Consider the following 19,437-nt stretch of genomic DNA (forward strand, 5'->3'; position numbering starts at 1 on the left):
GGGCTTTAAACTGTCAGTTTCATATGCTGAAATACCAGCAATTTCTCTTGTCTGTTTAAAACAAAAGATTACTTCCATTTCTGCCTGTGCAGATGATAAGGAATTACTTGACTTACTGCATGCCACTGAACAAGTTGGGAAGCATGGTTTACACTGTGGATTTGATGCCTTGGAGGCTTCCTGTAGGGCTGCTGCCTCCGGCACAGTCATTAGAAGGCATGCATGGCTAAAGGAACAAAATTTGCCTGAACAAGTAAAGGCTAAATTATTGGATGCTCCTGTTCAGCATAATGTTTTGTTTGGATCAAAAGCTGAAGAGGTGATTAAAAAGATGGAGGATAAGGCGAAATCCATGCAAACAGTTAAAGATTTCTTACAAGTACAGCCACCTAGATTTAGCAGGAATTGGCCTTCAAAAAATTGGTCCTTTCCCACTTCAGACAGGCCTCAGAGGGGTAGATATAGACGCTCCAGAGGAAGGCCTCAAACACAAGCTTCTTATCGACCAAGACAGTGGACTGCTTCCACCCCTAGGGGAGGAGAGGACAGGTCACAACCTCATAGGAAACAAACTCAATGACTCCCTCTGTTGGGCTACAGGAATTTCTTGCCTGGAAGCCCCTCTCGGAGGAAAACTCTCTCTTTTTTATCAAAATTGGACTCATATAACCCAAGACAAGTGGGTTTTGGATGTGGTTTTAAGAGGTTACAAATTCCATTTTCATACCCTGCCAAGGCCAAGCGGATGGCCAGACCTTCCAAAACATCAATGGATGGAGGCCTTAAACCAGGTGGACGCTCTTTTGGCTATGAAAGCCATAGAACTGGTTCCTCTTTCAGAGATGGGACAAGGTTTTTACTCAAGGCTCTTTCTAGTCCCCAGGAAGCAAAACTCATGGAGACCCATTCTGGATCTGTCGGTCTTGAACACCTTTCTAGAGATTCCAAAATTCAAGATGCTTACTCTACAGCAGCTACTTCCAATGCTGTCCAAAGATGCATGGATGGTAACTTTGGATTTAAAGGAGGCATATTTACACATTCCCATCAGGCAGGAATGCAGAAAATACCTCAGGTTCAAGGCCGGATCGAGGCACTTTCAATTCTCTGCGCTGCCCTTTGGATTGTCTACTGCGCCCAGGGTCTTCACCAAATGCCTGGCTCCAGTAGTAGCTTACTGCAGACTCAAGGGAATTCAAATTTACCCTTATCTGGACGATTGTCTAATTCAGGCAGACAGCAAGGATGTCTTACTCCAGCATCTGGAATTTGTACAGAACCTCCTCAAGTTCCTGGGATTCTCTGTAAACATAAAAAAGTCAAATTTGACACCATCACAACAGATAACTTTTCTGGGTGCTCTTCTAAACACCACTACCCAGATGGCATTTCTGACATCCAAAAAACAATTACAGCTGGCTTCAACTTTCAAAACCTTGGCAACTTTAACACAACAATCTGCAAGGAGATTCCTGCAGGCTTTGGGTTACATGGCCTACTGCATCCTTCTCTTACCATATGCAAGACTACACATGAGGAAAGTACAGTGGTACCTAAAAAGTGTATGGTCTCAGCATTGCCACAGTTTAGACATACTCATCTCCGTCCTTCCTTGCCTTCAAAAGGAATTTCTTTGGTGGTCCAGGGCATGTGCTCTAAACAAAGGGAAGCCCTTCTGTCTGCCTCCTGCCACTCAGATTCTAACCACGGACACCTTGGATTATGCTTGGGGAACCCATTTTCAGGGCAACTGTCTGCAGGGCCTTTGGACAAAGGATCAGAAGCACCTGCATATCAATTTAAAGGAAATGTTAGCCATTCAGAAAGCTCTAATGGCCTTCAGGAATCTTCTACAACCAGGACAACTACTAATACGGACAGACAACACCACAGTTATGTGGTACATAAACAAGCAAGGGGGAATCTCATTCCTACCCCTTTGCAGACTAGCCATGGATCTATGGAACACAGCTCTAGCTTGCAATCTGGATCTTCAAGCTCAGTTTCTACCAGGGAATCAAAACTTCCTGGCAGACAGTCTGAGCAGAAACCTTTCGGATCCACACGAGTGGATGCTGGACACCAAAATATTCAGGATGATAACAGCAGTTTGGGGATGTCCTCACATAGACCTCTTTGCATCCCATCTCAATCATCAACTACAGAAATTTTGCACCAGGACTTTCCACAAAGAAGCTTGGAAAGTGGATGCCCTGTCATTCAGTTGGAGGAACCTCTCGGGATATGCCTTTCCGCCTCTTCCTCTTCTTCCACGGGTCTTATTAAAGATAAAACAGGACAAGCCCAAGATGATAATCTTGCTGGCCCCAAATTGGCCTTGACAGTTTTGGTATCCAACTCTAAAAAACCTATGTCTGGAGCCCCCCTTGGGTTTTACCTCCATCTCCGAACCTTCTGTCCCAACACCAGGGTCAGGTTCTACACTCTCATGTCAGAACTCTCAGCCTGGTGGCCTGGTTAATCCAGGGCCTTTGATTTCTTCTTTCCTACCCAAGCAGGTTATGGATGTCATTTTAGAAGCCAGACGTCCTAGCACTAGAAAATCTTATGCAGGAAAATGGAAAAGATTTTGTTCCTGGATGCAGGCTCAGGATTCTGATCCTCTTCTTCCTAACATTCCTTTAATTTTACTTTACTTAACAGATCTCTTACATGAGGGTCTCTCTTTCTCTTCCATTAAGATACATGCCTCTGCTATCTCTGCTCATTATAATTCAGACCCTCCCATTTTTTTCCCACCAGCTCATGAGACAGTTTCTCAGAGGAACTAAGAACTTAAGACCTCCTAGATCTCCTCCCATTCCTGCTTGGGATCTCAACTATGTTTTGGAAAAACTAACCTTGCCTCCTTTTGAGCCTGCTGCCTCTTCTGACATCAAGTTTTTATCTTGGAAGACAGCTATCCTGTTAGCCCTAACCTCTGCCAGGAGAGTTTCAGAGTTACAAGCTCTTATGGCTGTGGAACCTTATATTATTTTTATCAAGACAGGGTATCTTTGAGGACTAATCCTACCTTCATGCCTAAGGTGGTTTCCAAAGTGGTTTTAAATCAGACTATCCACTTGCCAACCTTTTTCCCCACTCCTCAAAATAAAGGGGAAAGGATCTTACATTCCTTGGATGTACACAGACAACTACGTTTTTACCTGGACAGAACCAAGGACATCAGAAAATCAGAACAATTGTTTGTTTCTTATGCTTCAAGTTCCCAAGGTAAAGCCATTTCAAAACAGACCATTTCTAAATGGATTGCACATGGAATCAGATTTTGTTATTCACACCATGGAAAGCAAATCCCAGGGAGTATACAAACTCATTCCACCAGAGCTGCTGCCACTTCTGCGGCCTTCCTCAGGGGAGTTCCTACCAAAGACATTTTGGAAGCTGCAACTTGGAGTTCAGTGCATACTTTTTCTAAGCACTACAATCTACCTCTCTACTCTAAGTCTAGGGCAGGCTTTGCCTCTGCAGTCTTGCAGGGCCTTTTAGCCGCCCCTTCTTCTTTATGACCTCCTCCCTTTCTTTCAGCTTTGGGATTCTACCCTACAGTCATGACTGCAACAGTGAAACACGATGAACATAGTACAGTTGTGTACACCTACCATAAATGTAGATGTTCGAGTGTCTTCACTGTTGCAGTCTGGGTTTCCCTCCCTCCTGTCCCCTCTTATTTTTACTTTTGTGTAGTTCCTTTTTTCACCATTCTTCTGAGGTGTATTTGCAAAGGATATGGGACCTTTTTCATTTTGGGACTCCTGACATCTGGGGCAAGAAAAACTGGAGAAGATGGTGTCGGCTGTCGGCTTTGTACTCCTGGTGCTCTGACGTCAGGGAAAGTGGTTGAACAGCTGACGCCGGACCCAGACTTTGGGATTCTGGCCGACCGAGGACTGCCTGCCGGCAGGGGAGAACCCTACAGTCATGACTGCAACAGTGAAGACACTCGAACATCTACATTTATGGTAGGTGTACACAACTGTACTTTTCTCCCACATGTTCAATGGACTTTGTAAACCAGCATGTATGTAGCCCACTACCTTGGGCTGCCAATATTAACCTTTCATTTCTTGGTTTGAATTCACCTCTCTTTAACCATTCCTGCATTCGTTCCTGATCAACATGAGGTTCTTCCAGAAGTTTTCTATACTTGCAACTATATTTATGCTTTTTCCACATTTCTTGCCCTTCCCATCTGGTCCTTCACCTTATATTCTTTCTTTTGTTTCTTGGCACATTCAGTTGCTGCCTAGTTTTTATCTACTATGGTTTGATTTCCAATCCTGCTTGACGTCAATATGCTTCTACTAAATTAAGCAGAGAAGTCATCTTAGATTTATTTTCCTCATGTTTCAAAGCTTTCACTACATTTGGATCTTGTGAGGTCAGTAGATATGTGCAGATCTATACATGTAATTCCTCACCAGTAAGGTGTCTCAAATGATGTAAATAGTGTGAACAAAAGTTGAAAACAGTGCTGTTACATCTAAAAATGATGTAAATATTGTGCAAATGCAGAATAAACAAACGTTACTTTACATAATTAGGTATCAGTAAGCATTATGCAGAGATGATTCCTGAATGATTCAGTTAATACGTTTTAGTAGGCCAGTTATGCAACTGATGTATAAAAGATAGGATTATAGGCTTACCGATTCATAGAACGTTGGCCTCTCAGAGTGGGACTGTGTTCCCGGAACAAAGGTTCTGGGTAGTGTCTTGCAAAAAGAAGAATCACTGTGGATTTCACCTGACAAGTCTTCAGCACAGGAATCCAAAGAGCAGACAGTTCTTGTGGAAGCACCTACAAACTATGGATATAAATTCCTGCCATAGAAGGGAATTACTGGATTTTGTGTGACAGACTTTGTCCCTTTGTTTACGGAACTTCATGAAAGAAAGACTGTACTTTGCATGATTTTCTTTGGATATCACAACAGAAAGTTAAGGTTCTTTGGTGCAGTTGTTTGAGAAAAGTCTGCACCACTGACTTTTGGTTTATTTTACAAAAGTGTTTATTTCATGAGCTTGTGAAATTTTGTGGTTTAATACAGGACACTGATGAATTCAGCAGAATTTTCGGCACCATTGTTTATGCAAAAGGTCTCAATTTTCCTTCCCCTGGCTGCACTGTCTTACCATTTTGAGCCAATTTAAGCTGGCCTGACACTAAATACAGCAAGATAAAATACAGCTAGGGTTGTAGGGAAAGAAGCTGAACAAGATGTTCCCATTTCCCATCTGTATGTTTAGTTACAAAATATTTATGTACAAAATAAGTAAAGTCAGCTATGATGCAATAAACCAACTCCTGGTACCCAAACTTTTTGGAACCCTAATGAAATTAGCACACAGTCATACACTAGGAGGGTACCTAGGTATGGGCAAACCTAATACAAGGATCCTACTAAAGATTACTGGCCAAGAATAATGACAGAAACTCAGAACTTCTATGTTGGGTGCCCAGAATGCCAGAAGACAGCCCCAATGATCCACTCTTTAAAAATCCTTTGGTTCCAATGCCTGTTAAGAGACAAAGGTAAAATTTTATATTGGGGTTTCAATACATTTTGGTCATTTGGGACTTCCTAGTCAAGAAGTATGAGGCTATTCCCCTACGTAGGGCTAATGTTAAATTTATAGCTAAGGAGTTAATGTTATTTTTCAGAATAAGAATATCTAAGGATACACTCACTGACCAAGAAACGCCATTTACAAGAATAATGTACCAAATGATAAAAAGAAAAAAAAACTTAGTTTACCATCCCAAACAGAAAGACTAGTGAAATGTATTAAATGAGTATTAAAATCCACTCTGATAAAGGTAATTAAGGGAAATGGTAAACAACTGGGATCAGTTTATACTATACCTCCTCAGAGTCATTACAAAAGTACCATAAGCCTCAACAGGTTTAATTACTTACAGACATATCATATAATATTGCAGACACCCTTATGGACTGGTAGATATCAAAACCTGGAAAGAAGAGAAAAACGCATTTACAAGTTCCATAGAACATTATACTAACATAAGTAATAGGGGGTCTATATTAAGTCAGCAAAACAGCGAATGGTCCCCGCTCTTCTATGTTTTAAGTCATGTGTTGTGTTTTATGGTCTACTGATTTTTTTTCCTGGGAAAAAAATCGGTGACCTGAGGTTTCACTGTTGTGGGATTTTGTTGTTTATGTGTCGGCGAAACAGCATTCGCTGTAATGTCGTTTCACTGACTTAATATAGACCCACAATAGGCTGCAAGCCAGTTGTAAGGGAACAATAAATGGGTCTAGGCCACACAACATGCGGTGCATAACACAAACACAACAGTCATGGAATTCGAGGTTGGAGAACAAATGTTAGTTTTGATCCCCTCCATAAATGTTTGGCAAAGTGGTAGGGTCCATTTGAAACAGAAGAAAAACTAAATTAAACAAACTACAGAGTAAACCTACTGGTAAGAGAGGAGCAGAACAGATGCATCATTTGTATGTTTTGAAACCACAGGAAGCAGAGCTATCCTTTGTGGTTAGTTTAACGTAAAAAATAAACAGGTCTGCTAAAGAAAGAAAACTGACCTCTGTGCCTGAAGTCCAGGTAGGTGATAAATTACCTAAGCCACAGAAACAGGAAATAAGAGAGCATCTGTTAAGAAATAAAGAACTATTTTTCAAATCTGTCCAGCAGAACAGACCTAATTCACTACCATATTAAGATTATAGCAAGAGTAAGGTTAACTTAAAACTTTACAGAATAACAGTCACAGGAAAAAGCTGGGTAGGGTGAAAAGCAATTTGCTTAAGATGGGGGGGGGGGTGATAGAGTAATTAAACAACAGGCGGAGCAGCCCCTCATAATCAGTCCCAAACTCTGAGGAAACAATCAAGTTTGGTAACGATTTTAAGAAGCCTAAATATAATTTTGAAACTTGGCAGCTACCCAATGCACGGAGTTGATGAACTTATTTATTTATTTTATTTTGCATTTGTTAATCGGGATAGAGCACTGATCCCACTAGCCCCATTTTAATCTCAGGCCAAGACTCATAGAAACACATACAATGGCAAGATTTCTGACCTTATTAGAACTAATAGAGAGATTTTGGTAGATCCCTCTCCCAGCTGAAGTCAAGAAAAAGGCAACTTTTTACCATTAGAGGGCCTATTTCAATATACTGTCTTTCCTTTTGGGCTACTTGATATTATAGTTTCATAGGAGATTACAAGGCTAACAGTCCTAGAGCTCTTACAAGTCTAGCCATCTTAATCCTGAGTTTCTCCTATCGGTCAAATGCGCGACATTCGCTGAGTGAGTCTATGATCAACACCGACTACCCCTGTCCATGAGGGACATGGGCACCACCCCCCCCGGGTGAATTTGCAGTAACCCATCCATTTGTCTATTGTGCACTGAATAGGGTCAGAGAGTTGCTATGTTTCATGTGAACTGGAAGTTTATTCCATAGGAGTGGTAATCTCTGGGAGATGTAACTGTCTCTCCAGCATGTTCTGTTTATGTCACAGGCTAGGTTAAGATCCCAAGAGGGAGTAACTCTTATGGCATTTGACTTGTGGATGTGCAGCATTTCCATTAGGGCAGGGTCAGAGACTGCCCTTTAGGCCAGGTACAAGTTGCTTCTCAGCAACTTATATGATACAGAGTACAGTGACAGGGCTTTCAGTCTATCCATATAGATCATGGTTTGGAGGCCCTGTATTTTCTTGGTAAGAAACATCTGTGGTCTCTCCAGCTGCTGCAGGTGTCTTGTGAGGAGCATGCAAAAGGGAGCATTATACTATTTTAAAGGTCTGATGAGGGTTGAATACAGTGGAGTTATAATATCCTTAGACCTTGATATGATGCCCTTACTTATGAGATGCACAACATAGAATGTTTTCCTCACCACTGTGGAAACATGGTGGTTGAAGTTTAGATTGCTATCAATCAGTGTTCTTAAATATCACACTACTGGGTTTGAACTTGGGGGATGCTGTCAATACTGTAATTAGCAGGGAATTCCACTTTGCCAAAGGGGAGAATAATGCACTTTTTTGCATTTAGTTTTAGTCCATGGCTTTGGAATCAATCTTTGTCTGTGTTCGCCTCTTCTGTAATATATTAACAGCATTGGGGGACTCAATGATTGCACCAATTTACAATCATCAGTGAACTTAGTAAGCCAAATGCCATCTACTTTAGCCTGGACTTCCGAGTCCAAACAGTAAAGGGCCCAGCATAGATCCTTGAGGTATGCCACTGGTGACTGGTCTACTGGAGTCACCAACTTTGACGGTTTGTGTTTTGTTGGAGAGCCAGTTGGCTTACTGATGTAATTGTCAATCCCCAGCTGGGAGAGTTGGGGAATTGTGTCAAAAGCCTTAGCCAGGTCAAAGTAGGGGGTATGCACTGTCTTTCCTTCATCCAGCGTTTTGGTGACTTTCTCAAAGAAGTTTACCAGATCTGACAAGCATGATCTATCTTAATGAAGCCAAACTGGGTTGAGTCTAGAGTTTGAAAGCTGCATATGTCTTTGTCGATAAGGTCCATGATGATTCTCTCCATGGCCTTGCAGATGAGGCTGGTTAGACTTATGAGTCTATAGTTCCCAGGGTTGGTTGATGGCCCCCTTTGTGCAAGGGGATTAGTGTTGCTCTTCTCCATTCTGCTGGATCAAAGCCAGTTCTCAGGCTGTGGGTAAAGATGGCATCATGTGGGTCTGCTAGGTCCTGTTTTAGATTGTTTAGTACTCAACCTGGGATGTTATATGGTCCTATCGAGGCCTTGAAGAGCGAGGTTATGACCTGATCTCTGGAGATGGCAGGCAGAGGACTGGTGTCAGGTATGCTTTGGGGTATGGCTGCTGGGGACAAGGGTTGATGTTTTTGCCACATCTGTCAGCTAGCAGGTTAGTAGTTTCCTCTGGTGTAGCATGAGTGGATCAGCCACTACCAGTTTGGCACATAGCTGGGCATTTCCTTTCAGATTTCAGATGGAGTTATAAAATGCCTTATTATTATCCTTAGCTAGGGATGCTATTTTAGCTTTATAATTAGCTTTGGAGGACATGACAAGACTTCTGATTTGCTTTACAAGCTGTGGAGGGAGTTCTTCCTCTGCTGAGTCAGTGCCCTCTTGGTCTTAAACATCAGTTTCTTCCTCCTGTTATATAACATGTTTATACTTGAGGCCAACCAGGGTGGCTTGTTTTTTCGGGAGGATCTGGTTTTGATTTGATCAGGTACAACCGAGTCAATACAGCTTAAGTGTTTATACACGGCATTTATGTACACCTCTCCATAGGAGTTTTTGTTGTCTGTGATTGAAGGGGATTTGAAACATTTTAGACCATTGGTTAGTAAGCTGTAGATTGCATTGGTAAATTTTTTTTAGGTTTCTGTTCCTGTGGAGGTGGCAGGTGTCAGGTCCAGTAGTTACGTCAAATGAGACTGATTTATGGCCTGACCTTCCTAGGGAGGGCATCACACAGGGAGGAGTGCAGTGACATTTGAGCCCCTTGTGGGGATATAGAGTATCCGTTCCAGACCCTATATGTTGGCAAAGTCCTGAAACCTCTGAGCAAGCATGTTTGTGATCATGTACGTCACCCAGTCAATGGAAGGATAGTTGAAATCTCCAATGACCAAGGTGTTTGGCTGTATGGCGAGTGACTCCAGTAAGCCCATGTAAGTGGTGTGCTTTTCTTGGTTCATGGTGGGGGACCTAGAGCTAGCAATGATGTGGTAGAGTATTTTGCCTATAATTAATTGGACATGGAGTAGTTTGAGAAAGTCATACTGTTTGACCAGTCTTGAAGTGTACTTGGCTTTAATGAAGATGGATGCACCTCTACCTTTGGTTCTTTCATACTCATTTTGAGGTGTGAATGTGCTGAAGGCATTGTAGCCTTGCACGGCTGGGGTGCTCTCCTTGGATTTGAAGCATGTCTAAGTTACAGCACAAATGTCAGCATCTTCCAAGGCGAAGAGTGCTTCCAAGGAGTGCAGTTTTCTATTTAGACTTTTAGCATTAAGCAGCAGAACCCTGAGTTTATCTCAAAGGAATTTTGTTACATCGGAAATTTTTCTGTTTTGAAATTGCCTAAAAAAGGCACTATGGGGGAGGCAAGAGCCTTTGCCAGTATCTGAAAGCCTAGAGGAGACAAGTGCAGACCATCTTTGGCAAAGCAGCATGGCCTGTCGACCTTGTCTTTCCAGGCTGACAGATACTGGATGCCCTTGGACTGACACCAGAAGTAATTCAATTACTGAAGTCGATCATTTTTTGTTTATATTGTGGCATCACCCTGGGTGAAGGCAGAATGATTCTCAGGGCTAGTCTGTCTGAGACACATATTCTGAGAGTTCAGTCATGTCTCTCTTCATATAGTCTAGAGAGATATGTCTCAAGTCATTCACTCCAACATGGACTATGACAGAGTCATAACAGTACTTCCTGAGTGACTTGAATACATGCGTGATTTGACAGATCCTGGCACCTGACAGGCATTTGGCTGTGACCACCTCCTTGCCTAGCCTGGTGAGAAAGACATCTGTTTGTCTCAGTATAGAGTCGCCTATGACCAAAATATTAGGCTTGACATGTTTTGCCTTACTGGCTTATTTGCTGAGACATTGGTGTGTGTGTGTTATTATGTGTACTATTTCCTATTGATAATGTAGTGTGTGCAAGTGGTTTACGTTTGGGAGGTCTCTGATCTTTTTGTAGACTTCTAGTGAGTACTTCCGCATATGTGGGTTTATGTCTCATGTCCTTAATTTGTGTGATTTTGAAGTGTGTGTGCTGATAACCTGTTTGAAGTCCGGTTTGTTGTTATGTGAGAACTGATTCCACTTTCAGAGTGTAATTACATTTCTCACAAATGGTATTGTTTGTTTTAGAACTAACTGGTTGTCAGTATACATGAGGCAATTATTACATTGCCTTAGCATGCCCATCATCTCTCAGGTTGGCCGGAGAGATGATGGGAAACTGCCCATCCATTTTAGCAGGTTTTTACCATATATACTATTAGGGAAGGGAGTGGGTTAGTTAGACTGTTTTTTGTGGTAGGACTAAAAAAGGGACTTATTCTATTGAAGGTTAGTGATGATAAGTGTGGCAACACTGCTCAATGCACAGCTGAGTTGCCCGTAGTGCAATAGGGAAGTTTGGGAGGGTTCCACTGTCAGATGTCTTGGGAAAACTATGTTTCAAGGTCTATACAGGGCACCACAAACCTCCACTGTGTGGTGCATAGCAACTGGCAAATCCGAGGCTTAAATACAGGTGAAAATAAACACTTTTAAGTTAAACTACCAATAGGAAAGCACACAATGAAACTTCCTCCAGCAATCCCCAACTCAGACAAGACTGGATCTACACTCTTCTGCCACAAAGGTACAGGGGAGCCCTTTTTAATGTCAGATGGCTGGCTTAGTGCTCAAGTGTATCAATAACGGACTAGATTCAGTAGATCTAATTCTAGTCTGTGCTATCTATGGTGATGATACAGTTAAAATCAAGTGCAGAGAATGATGCAGTCACAAACAGTAGAAAAGGAAATAATGCAGCAATCTGATAAAATACAGTTTGAAAAGTGCAGCAAAATCACAGATTATACTTATTTTCTTGTTTTTAGCCTTGGATGCCTTGGATATCAGCAGAAACTCTAGACCTCTGGCAAACGACACCAAACGTAGAGCAGCTCCAGTTAATTGAGCCTCCTTTCAAAGACCTATAGTCAGAGCCCTAAACCCATGTCATGTATGCTGCCACGTATACAGCTGATATAATAAACCATTCAAAAGACTCATTCATCTAGGGTCCAGGCTGTACTACATTGTTTCTGACAAGCTGGGTTAATTGTCAATGTCTCTAATAGCAAGTTAGGTATGGCATAATTAAAATAGCTAGACAATGTGATTGGTAAGGGGATTATTTGACCAAAGAAAGAAAGAAAAAAAAAGCTGTGTGAAAGTGGGCTACTAGTAGCATTAAGAATCAAGTGAGGCCATTCCTGGAGTTAGCTGGCTGCTATCAAACTACTTTACCTCAGTAGCTTGCCCATGTACAGATATGACAAAAGGGAAGATATCTCTTAAGTTTAAAATGACACTAGAAGCAGACAATGCGTTTAACCAGCTGAAGAAAATGCTCTGTTCAAGACTTGTCCTACCCTCTCCATATTTCAGCAGGCCTTTTGTAGTATATACTAATCCATCACAGGCAGAACACACAGAGCTTTGACAAGGAAGAACATCCCATATGTTTTTTTGAGTCAACAATTGTGAGGAACAGAAATCAGACACTCCACCATTGACAGGGGATGCTTGGCAATCATGTGGGTACTATCTTCATTAAAGTATACCCAATTGGTTGAGAATGTTTATTTGTCACAGAATATGCCCCACTGTTCAGGCTGAACAGGCAACCAGATGGCAACAAAAAATGGTGTAGCTAGGTACTTTATTTAATTCTTTTAAGTTCACGGCAAAACAAAGATCAGGTTCCATCCACAGTTATGCAGATGGTGCATCTAGGGTTCACAGCCCATTTTCTGGGCCTGAAACTAAGGAACAAGATGGAGACAATGTAATTGCAATTTAAAACTAGCCACTATGTATATGATCAAAAACTTTGTAAAATGCAATATATATTATATATATATATATATATATATATATATATGTATATATATATATATATATATATATATATACACATATATATTTACTAATAAAAATAATTAAAATGAGAAATCATTTACAATTTGCTAATAAAAATCTGTCTTTTTAAAATGTATAAAATATATTTGTAGGATAAAAAGTATGTAAACTGCAAAAATCAGCAACAGTAAAATATTGTTGTGCACTTCTATATAAGACATAAAGGATGAACTATGTTGAATAAATGCATATTATAATTTAATCTGCTCTGAACTTTAAAGCTGGTAAAATGGAAATATGTTCATTCAGTCAAGGGAGAGCTGGGGACTTATCCTACAAATATATTTTATACATTTAAAAAGATCGATTTTATTAGCAAATTGTAAATCATTTCTTGTTTTAATTAGTAAATATTTATATATATATTTTTGCATTTTACAAAGTTTTTTGATCATATACATAGTGGCTTGTTTTTAAACTGACTTAATAGATGCTCCTTACATGACTTAATTTGCTATTTAAATGGTGGATTCACTTTTGATATGGTTCTGAAGAAGTCCCAAGCATTACAGGGATGAAAGTGCTTAGTCATTGTTTTTTGCATCTAACTAAATATACTTCTGGGATTCTACTATGGTTTTGGCCATTGTATGGCCGTCCGACACTATGTGGGCTTATTTTGGTTTATTTATACCTAAAATCCTGCAATGCAAAGGTATCTTGATGTTGTCTTGAATTCAGCTTAGAATATTTTCTTAGGTTCATTTTTAAGGTAATAAAAAATAGAGAATATTCAGATGTTTAATTTCTATCACATTAGTTTAAAATATTTTTCTTTATATATTTTTTTAAATTACTTTATGTCCAACTGAATTAACACTTCCATTGATCTTGACCAATTAAATAAGCTTCATAATTTTATCAGAAGTACTTCAAAACCATTTCCGGTTTTGCTATCAACTTTTTTTCTCTCCTTTTCTTTGAAACAACTTTAACCATAATACATTTTGCCCTCTCTTCCCTTGGACCTTACATTTCAATCACACCTTGTACTTCTAATGATCTCACATTGTTTTTTAAATTATATTTTCAGTTACAACTAAAATTAAAGTATTACAACCAGGCCAAACACATTAATAACCACGGGAAGATACAATCTGAGAAAACTTCACAACTCCCTTGGGAGCCTTGATTCAGCCAGATCTTATCAGCCTTCATTCTCATAGCAACAGAGAGAGAGAGAGATAGAGAGACAGAGAGAAGGAGAGGCTGTTTGTCAAAGCTGTAGAAATCAGATGTCGTTCAGCTACCTAGCAACTGCCTGCCTTATACTTTACATTGCTAACTCAAGAGCATATGCTTGTTTCAAAAGGGTCACTGCTACTTAACATCCATGCATACAATAAGATTTAATTTTCATTAAGCACGACCTATCACTAACTATACTCCATATATTAAAAAGTAATCCTTAAACAACATATTACATTAAATATACAGTATTATTTCTCCTGCAATACCTATGCGTCTAATGGGACCTTTCCATAGCTCTCAACCTTCCATCTCCAAAATGAGGAACACTAGCCCTCATGATGTGGAACAAATGGGCTTACTAACAACTTCAGCTAGGTCGGTCATAGGATGGTTAAAATATGCTGGTTTTACTTATAAAGATCTTTTAATGAATTAACATGATTTATTTCTATTTACCATGGATTTCACTTAAAAAATTCCCAACACTGAAAGTGCTGCAGACACTTTCAATGTGGAACTTCGTGGAACTTTGAGGAACATTAATTTTTTAAGACTCCAAATGAGGAACGTTCCTCATAATGAAGTACACTTGAGAGGCATGGACCTTTCCATTCAACAAAATGGTAGTAAAAACTTAAGTACACTAATCCTTGTCATATCCAGCCTACGAAATGTCAGAGGCAAGTACAGGCAAAACACAGAAGGGGTTTTAAAGGCAATAACCATTCTAGCTTCTTTTTAGTTCCCAATCCTGGCAGCAAAATGTAGACTTATGATAAATAACAGCTTTTCTTCTTTTATGCTGACTTTGCACTTTCCAAATGACTTTTGTAACATAGACTTGTTTGTTAAATCAACTAGGTCTTTAAGAATGCAAACAGTACTTACTGTCAGAGAGTCCACGAGGGCAGCCATTTAGCTTTTTTCCTTTTCCAACAAAGAAATCTATGTGACCTATTGGTCTAGCAATTCCGAGAGCAGGAATAGGTGGATTAGCTGTTGAACACATTATGCAAAATTTAATTAGTTCCACAAAATTAATTGTTTGGCACACACAAAGTCTTCTACAGTCTTACTGAATGATTACATTAAGTATAATTTATACTTCAATAATCACATTTTCTCAGGAGGAGACATTTAAGTTCTGACTTCCTTGAATTGAACTATAGTTGCAATACTCCTATATGTTTTTCCAGACTGCAGTTTCACTCCTATCCAACATTTACCTTGGTAACATTTGCCCTACATTCTGTTCTCATCAATAACTTAAATAAACACACCCTGGTTCATACAACTTGGTATCCCCCACCGATCATCTGTGTCTGATAGCATGCTGTTTTTGCAGTTACAGAATCTTGAGATACAATGTTTACACATCACTGGTATGCTCTACCAGAAACATGGTCTTATATCAAAAATATTTTGTTGAAAGCTATGTCACTTAAAAAAAATTGATTAACTTGGTTTTCAAAAATATGTTTTCCCTTTGGAAGGCCTTCTGTATCAAGATTTTTCCATGGGAATTTATTAAGTTTTAATAAGACAGGCTTTAAGAGCTAATGGGACAGTCGCCAATGGCATTATTTTGGCAAAATAGTTAAGCCAAACTTTGTGAACAGCAGGGATCTCTGCCTGCCTCTTTCAGGTCCCTGAGTTCAACACCACAGACTAAGCTTATATTTGTACTTTATTGATGGACTACTATTTCTGTCCTCATGGAAGCAGGCACTCAAATAGTGAGGTAATCAGTGCAGTCAGCATCAGTAAGCTGATGGACAAAATTGGCAAAGGTAGCAAGAGCAGAGGAAATCTGATGCATCCTGAATGACTTCAAGCAAGGAGGGCAAAGATCTGGAGACTTTCTCACATGCAGAGTTTTCTTTCCTACTAGCAGGGCGTATTGGTGGGGTCATATTCCTTGGACCCCACTCTACTTTTAAAACACTGCTGTAGTGAATTAGCTTCCTTCAGAACAACCTTGTTAAATGCCCACTAAATAACACTGGTTGCTCAGGTACCAGAGCAGTGGAGAATCCAGAAATTTACAGAAGGGGGGGGGGTAGGTGCAGTCTGGAATGCAGACCATGGGGCATGGGCTGGAAGGTAAAACACTGGATTGGGGGGGGTACTGTAGAAATATCAATAATTATTTAAGAATTAATGTTATTGGCTACACTAAAACACAATATCCAATTTCTCTAACAGTGATACAACGGCTTTGTGGAGATTTAGATCTGTGCATCTAAGAAGAGCAAGGCTAACCCTGACGACAAAAATCATAGCACTACACCTGAATTTCTGAAGTAGAGAAGTATAAATTCATCACTATAAACATTTTACATAAAAATAAGAAGAAATACATATGCATATACAGTGGTGGATCCAGGAATTTGCAGAAGGGGGAACCCAGTCGGGGGTGTGTTTGGAAAGTAGATCAACAGGAGTGGGGGGATGATATGCAGGGCTGCTCTTAAGTAAAATGGTACTCCTGGAGAAGAGCTTCATATCCCGTATTGTCCACTAATCCCCCATGCACGGATCATCTGTTGTCCTTGTTCTTGTTCTCAGTAATTCTGGTCTCATCACACCATTCAGATTACTTGTTTTTCTACATTTTCCTCACACTTTGTCTTAGTCTTCAACTGTTTCTGCATCTTTTCAACACAATGTACCTATTTAAAGCTATACTGTAACGACTGTGGGGGAATTAACTGAGTTAAGCTAGGGGTCTGGGGCTGCTAGGGCCCCAGAAGTCACTGGTGTTCTAGATGCTCTGAGGTTGATTTTACAGCAGTTATACAGGCTTTTGATCCAATTATCTCAGAGGGTCTGACTATTCTGTAATGCATTCTATGTCTAATTTTTGAAGGATAATGAGAGAAGAGTTATTTATGTGCTAAGTAATAGTGTGTGTCCCCACCGATAAACATCCGTAATATTTTTACACGCAAACACACAGACACACACTTACACTGTCCCGGAAAAGCCACATCTATCACAAGATGCAGTGAGTTTTCACAAACATACAGATACTGAGAAACCATGTCTATTACAAGATACACACACACACACACACACACACACACACACACACACACACACACACACACACACACACACACACACACAGACACACATGCACACACATACACACACACATACACACACACGTGCGCACACACACACACACACACACACACACACACACACACACACACACACACACACACACACACACACACACACACACACACACACACACACACACACTGCTTACTGACATACAGACAAATTGAAGGAAACTCATTTTACCTATGGCATATTTTTGAGGTGATGTAGGAAACTAGAACACATGGAAAGACAGGGAGGGCATGCAGATTCTGTGCAGAAGCCACAGCCAAGAACTCAACCGGAGTCACCAGCTGTGAGATAATAATACTGCTCACTGCACCACTGTGGCATTGCACCATTGCTTTCACACACATCCTGCTCAACTACCAAAGACAGACACTTATTGCATACTGTGTTGATATTTGACTGTGATGGAAAATGAAACAAATTATGACACACTTGCTACTCTTAAAATATGCTAGAACCCCCTGGCTCACCCACATAAGAGCATAAGCCATGGCAATAAATACTAGTTTTACACTTACTGCAACAAAACACAGTACCATTGTGTGTCATTACTCCTGCCCTGACAAATTAATGACTACTGTTTAACAGTGATTGCACAACAGCAGGTGTGTATCACTTTTGCCCATATATTGTTACCATAGTCATTAATTACAACCACTTTAATGATTGTGCAAGAATCAGCGGAAAAGCCCAAAACAGTGGAAAGTACAAAGGGCCAACAAAATCAGGGACATATTTAAACATTGCTCTTAAACGTAGTTGCGGCAATAAATTGTTTTGTTTGCATGCATTTTCTGAAGCATATGCAGTCTGAAACTCAAATGTCATTATTTCCTGACTGTGGTGTTTAACTTTCTTTCTTTCTTTCTTAATGATTTATCTGAAAACAACATATTTAGGACAGGAACACTGGATATCAAAAACATTAGTTGTGCAGACTTGGCAATCATAACATTTTTGTTAAAGCAGAAATCACAGACTTTTTATTTTTTTGGTAGGATGCCCTGTCTTACCTAAGTGAATGAAAAACACGGATAGACAGTTACTAGGCCTGCAGTCCAGAAGACAATTAAGGAGTCTAGCCCAAATTCCCAATGCACTGACTGGTTATATGACTTACTTAAGGGCACGTAGTAGGCAAATGAAAGCTGAGGGAATCAAACCCTGCACACAGGAAATAGCTCTTATCTTCACCCCATTTTAAAACCAAACTCTGCACCTTCTTGACTGGACAACAGAATCAGGGAGAGAAGTACAAATCCACAGGTATTCAAGGATGAAGGAACCAAATCGAGGTCAATTCTAAAACATTAGTCTCACTTATTTAGACAGTTAACAAAATAAAAGCAAATGATGTAACTTGCATTTTCTGAAGTAAAAGAAGTATTTTACTGTAATGACTGACCAACTTTATTTGGTAATTATAATCAACCACCTTTTGCCAAAGCATCATTGGATTTCAACACCTCAGAGCAAAATAATGAGCCAAATCAGGGGCACTTTATTACTATTTTTAGTTTCTTTTGTAGAGTTTACAGTTATTTTATAGTGCATTAACATCTTTGAGATACACTATAAAAAAGTTTATAATATTTCATTAAATGTCAGGACATTTGCAATTTTCATCCTCTCCACCCCCCAGGACCACAGCTCTCAAACTCTTGCCTCCAGAAACAGGGGACTAGGGGTATAGTCTGGGATTTAAAAGTTGTACTCGCTCAAGTCCACTGACAGTCCACAAACTACAATGAGTGGTATAGTAAAAGGTTTTGTTTCTGTAGCAATTAAGTCAATAAAATCCATGACTTGCTTTTTGTTACAGTTCTCTACTTTTAACACTAAACAACAGGACAGCAGGAATCTCAATTTTGATTACAATACAGCATTTTGACAAGCTGCTGTGTTCCATCATGGTAGCCTTCTCACTGAGCCAATATCAAGCATTTCAACAAACCTCAATATTACATCACATGACAAAGTGCAAGAAGTCTAATAAAAAAGTCAGACATTATGTTCATAGGCAAGTTCATTAACTTCTGTTATCTATGCATGCAAAACCACATAGCTTTTACTCTGAGGCTTACTGAAATTGCAGTGAAATTGTAAGACTGCAGTGAAATCTTCAACATGGTTTTGTGGTGTGTATGACATTAACTCCCTAAATATATCCAAGCCACATATATTAGTAATGAACTGTTTAACAGCAATCTACACAAACTGAGCAGAAAACTAACAAGAACCATTCAGCACAACTCCAGCATTTCAGTCGCTGACCAAAACTCCACCCTTTTCCCTTTGAAAACCAACTCCATAATTTCTACTGACAGACTGCACAATGAAGCTTAACAGTTGACTAAAGTGACCACAA

General features: G+C 39.9%; 1 protein-coding gene across 1 annotated transcript in view; it reads right to left on the reverse strand.

The window, feature by feature from the left end:
• Positions 1-19,437, reverse strand: part of LOC122809553 (lipase member H-like) — a 462,467-nt gene that overhangs the window by 221,244 nt on the left and 221,786 nt on the right. Inside the window, exon 5 of the mRNA XM_044081135.1 lies at positions 14,820-14,927. Within this exon, the coding sequence (XP_043937070.1) occupies positions 14,820-14,927 (108 nt within the window). The remainder of the gene's footprint in view (positions 1-14,819; positions 14,928-19,437) is intronic.

The sequence above is a fragment of the Protopterus annectens genome, chromosome 8.part0 (assembly GCF_019279795.1).
Source record: "Protopterus annectens isolate FY-2018-M chromosome 8.part0, PAN1.0, whole genome shotgun sequence".
NCBI lineage: Eukaryota > Metazoa > Chordata > Ceratodontiformes > Protopteridae > Protopterus > Protopterus annectens.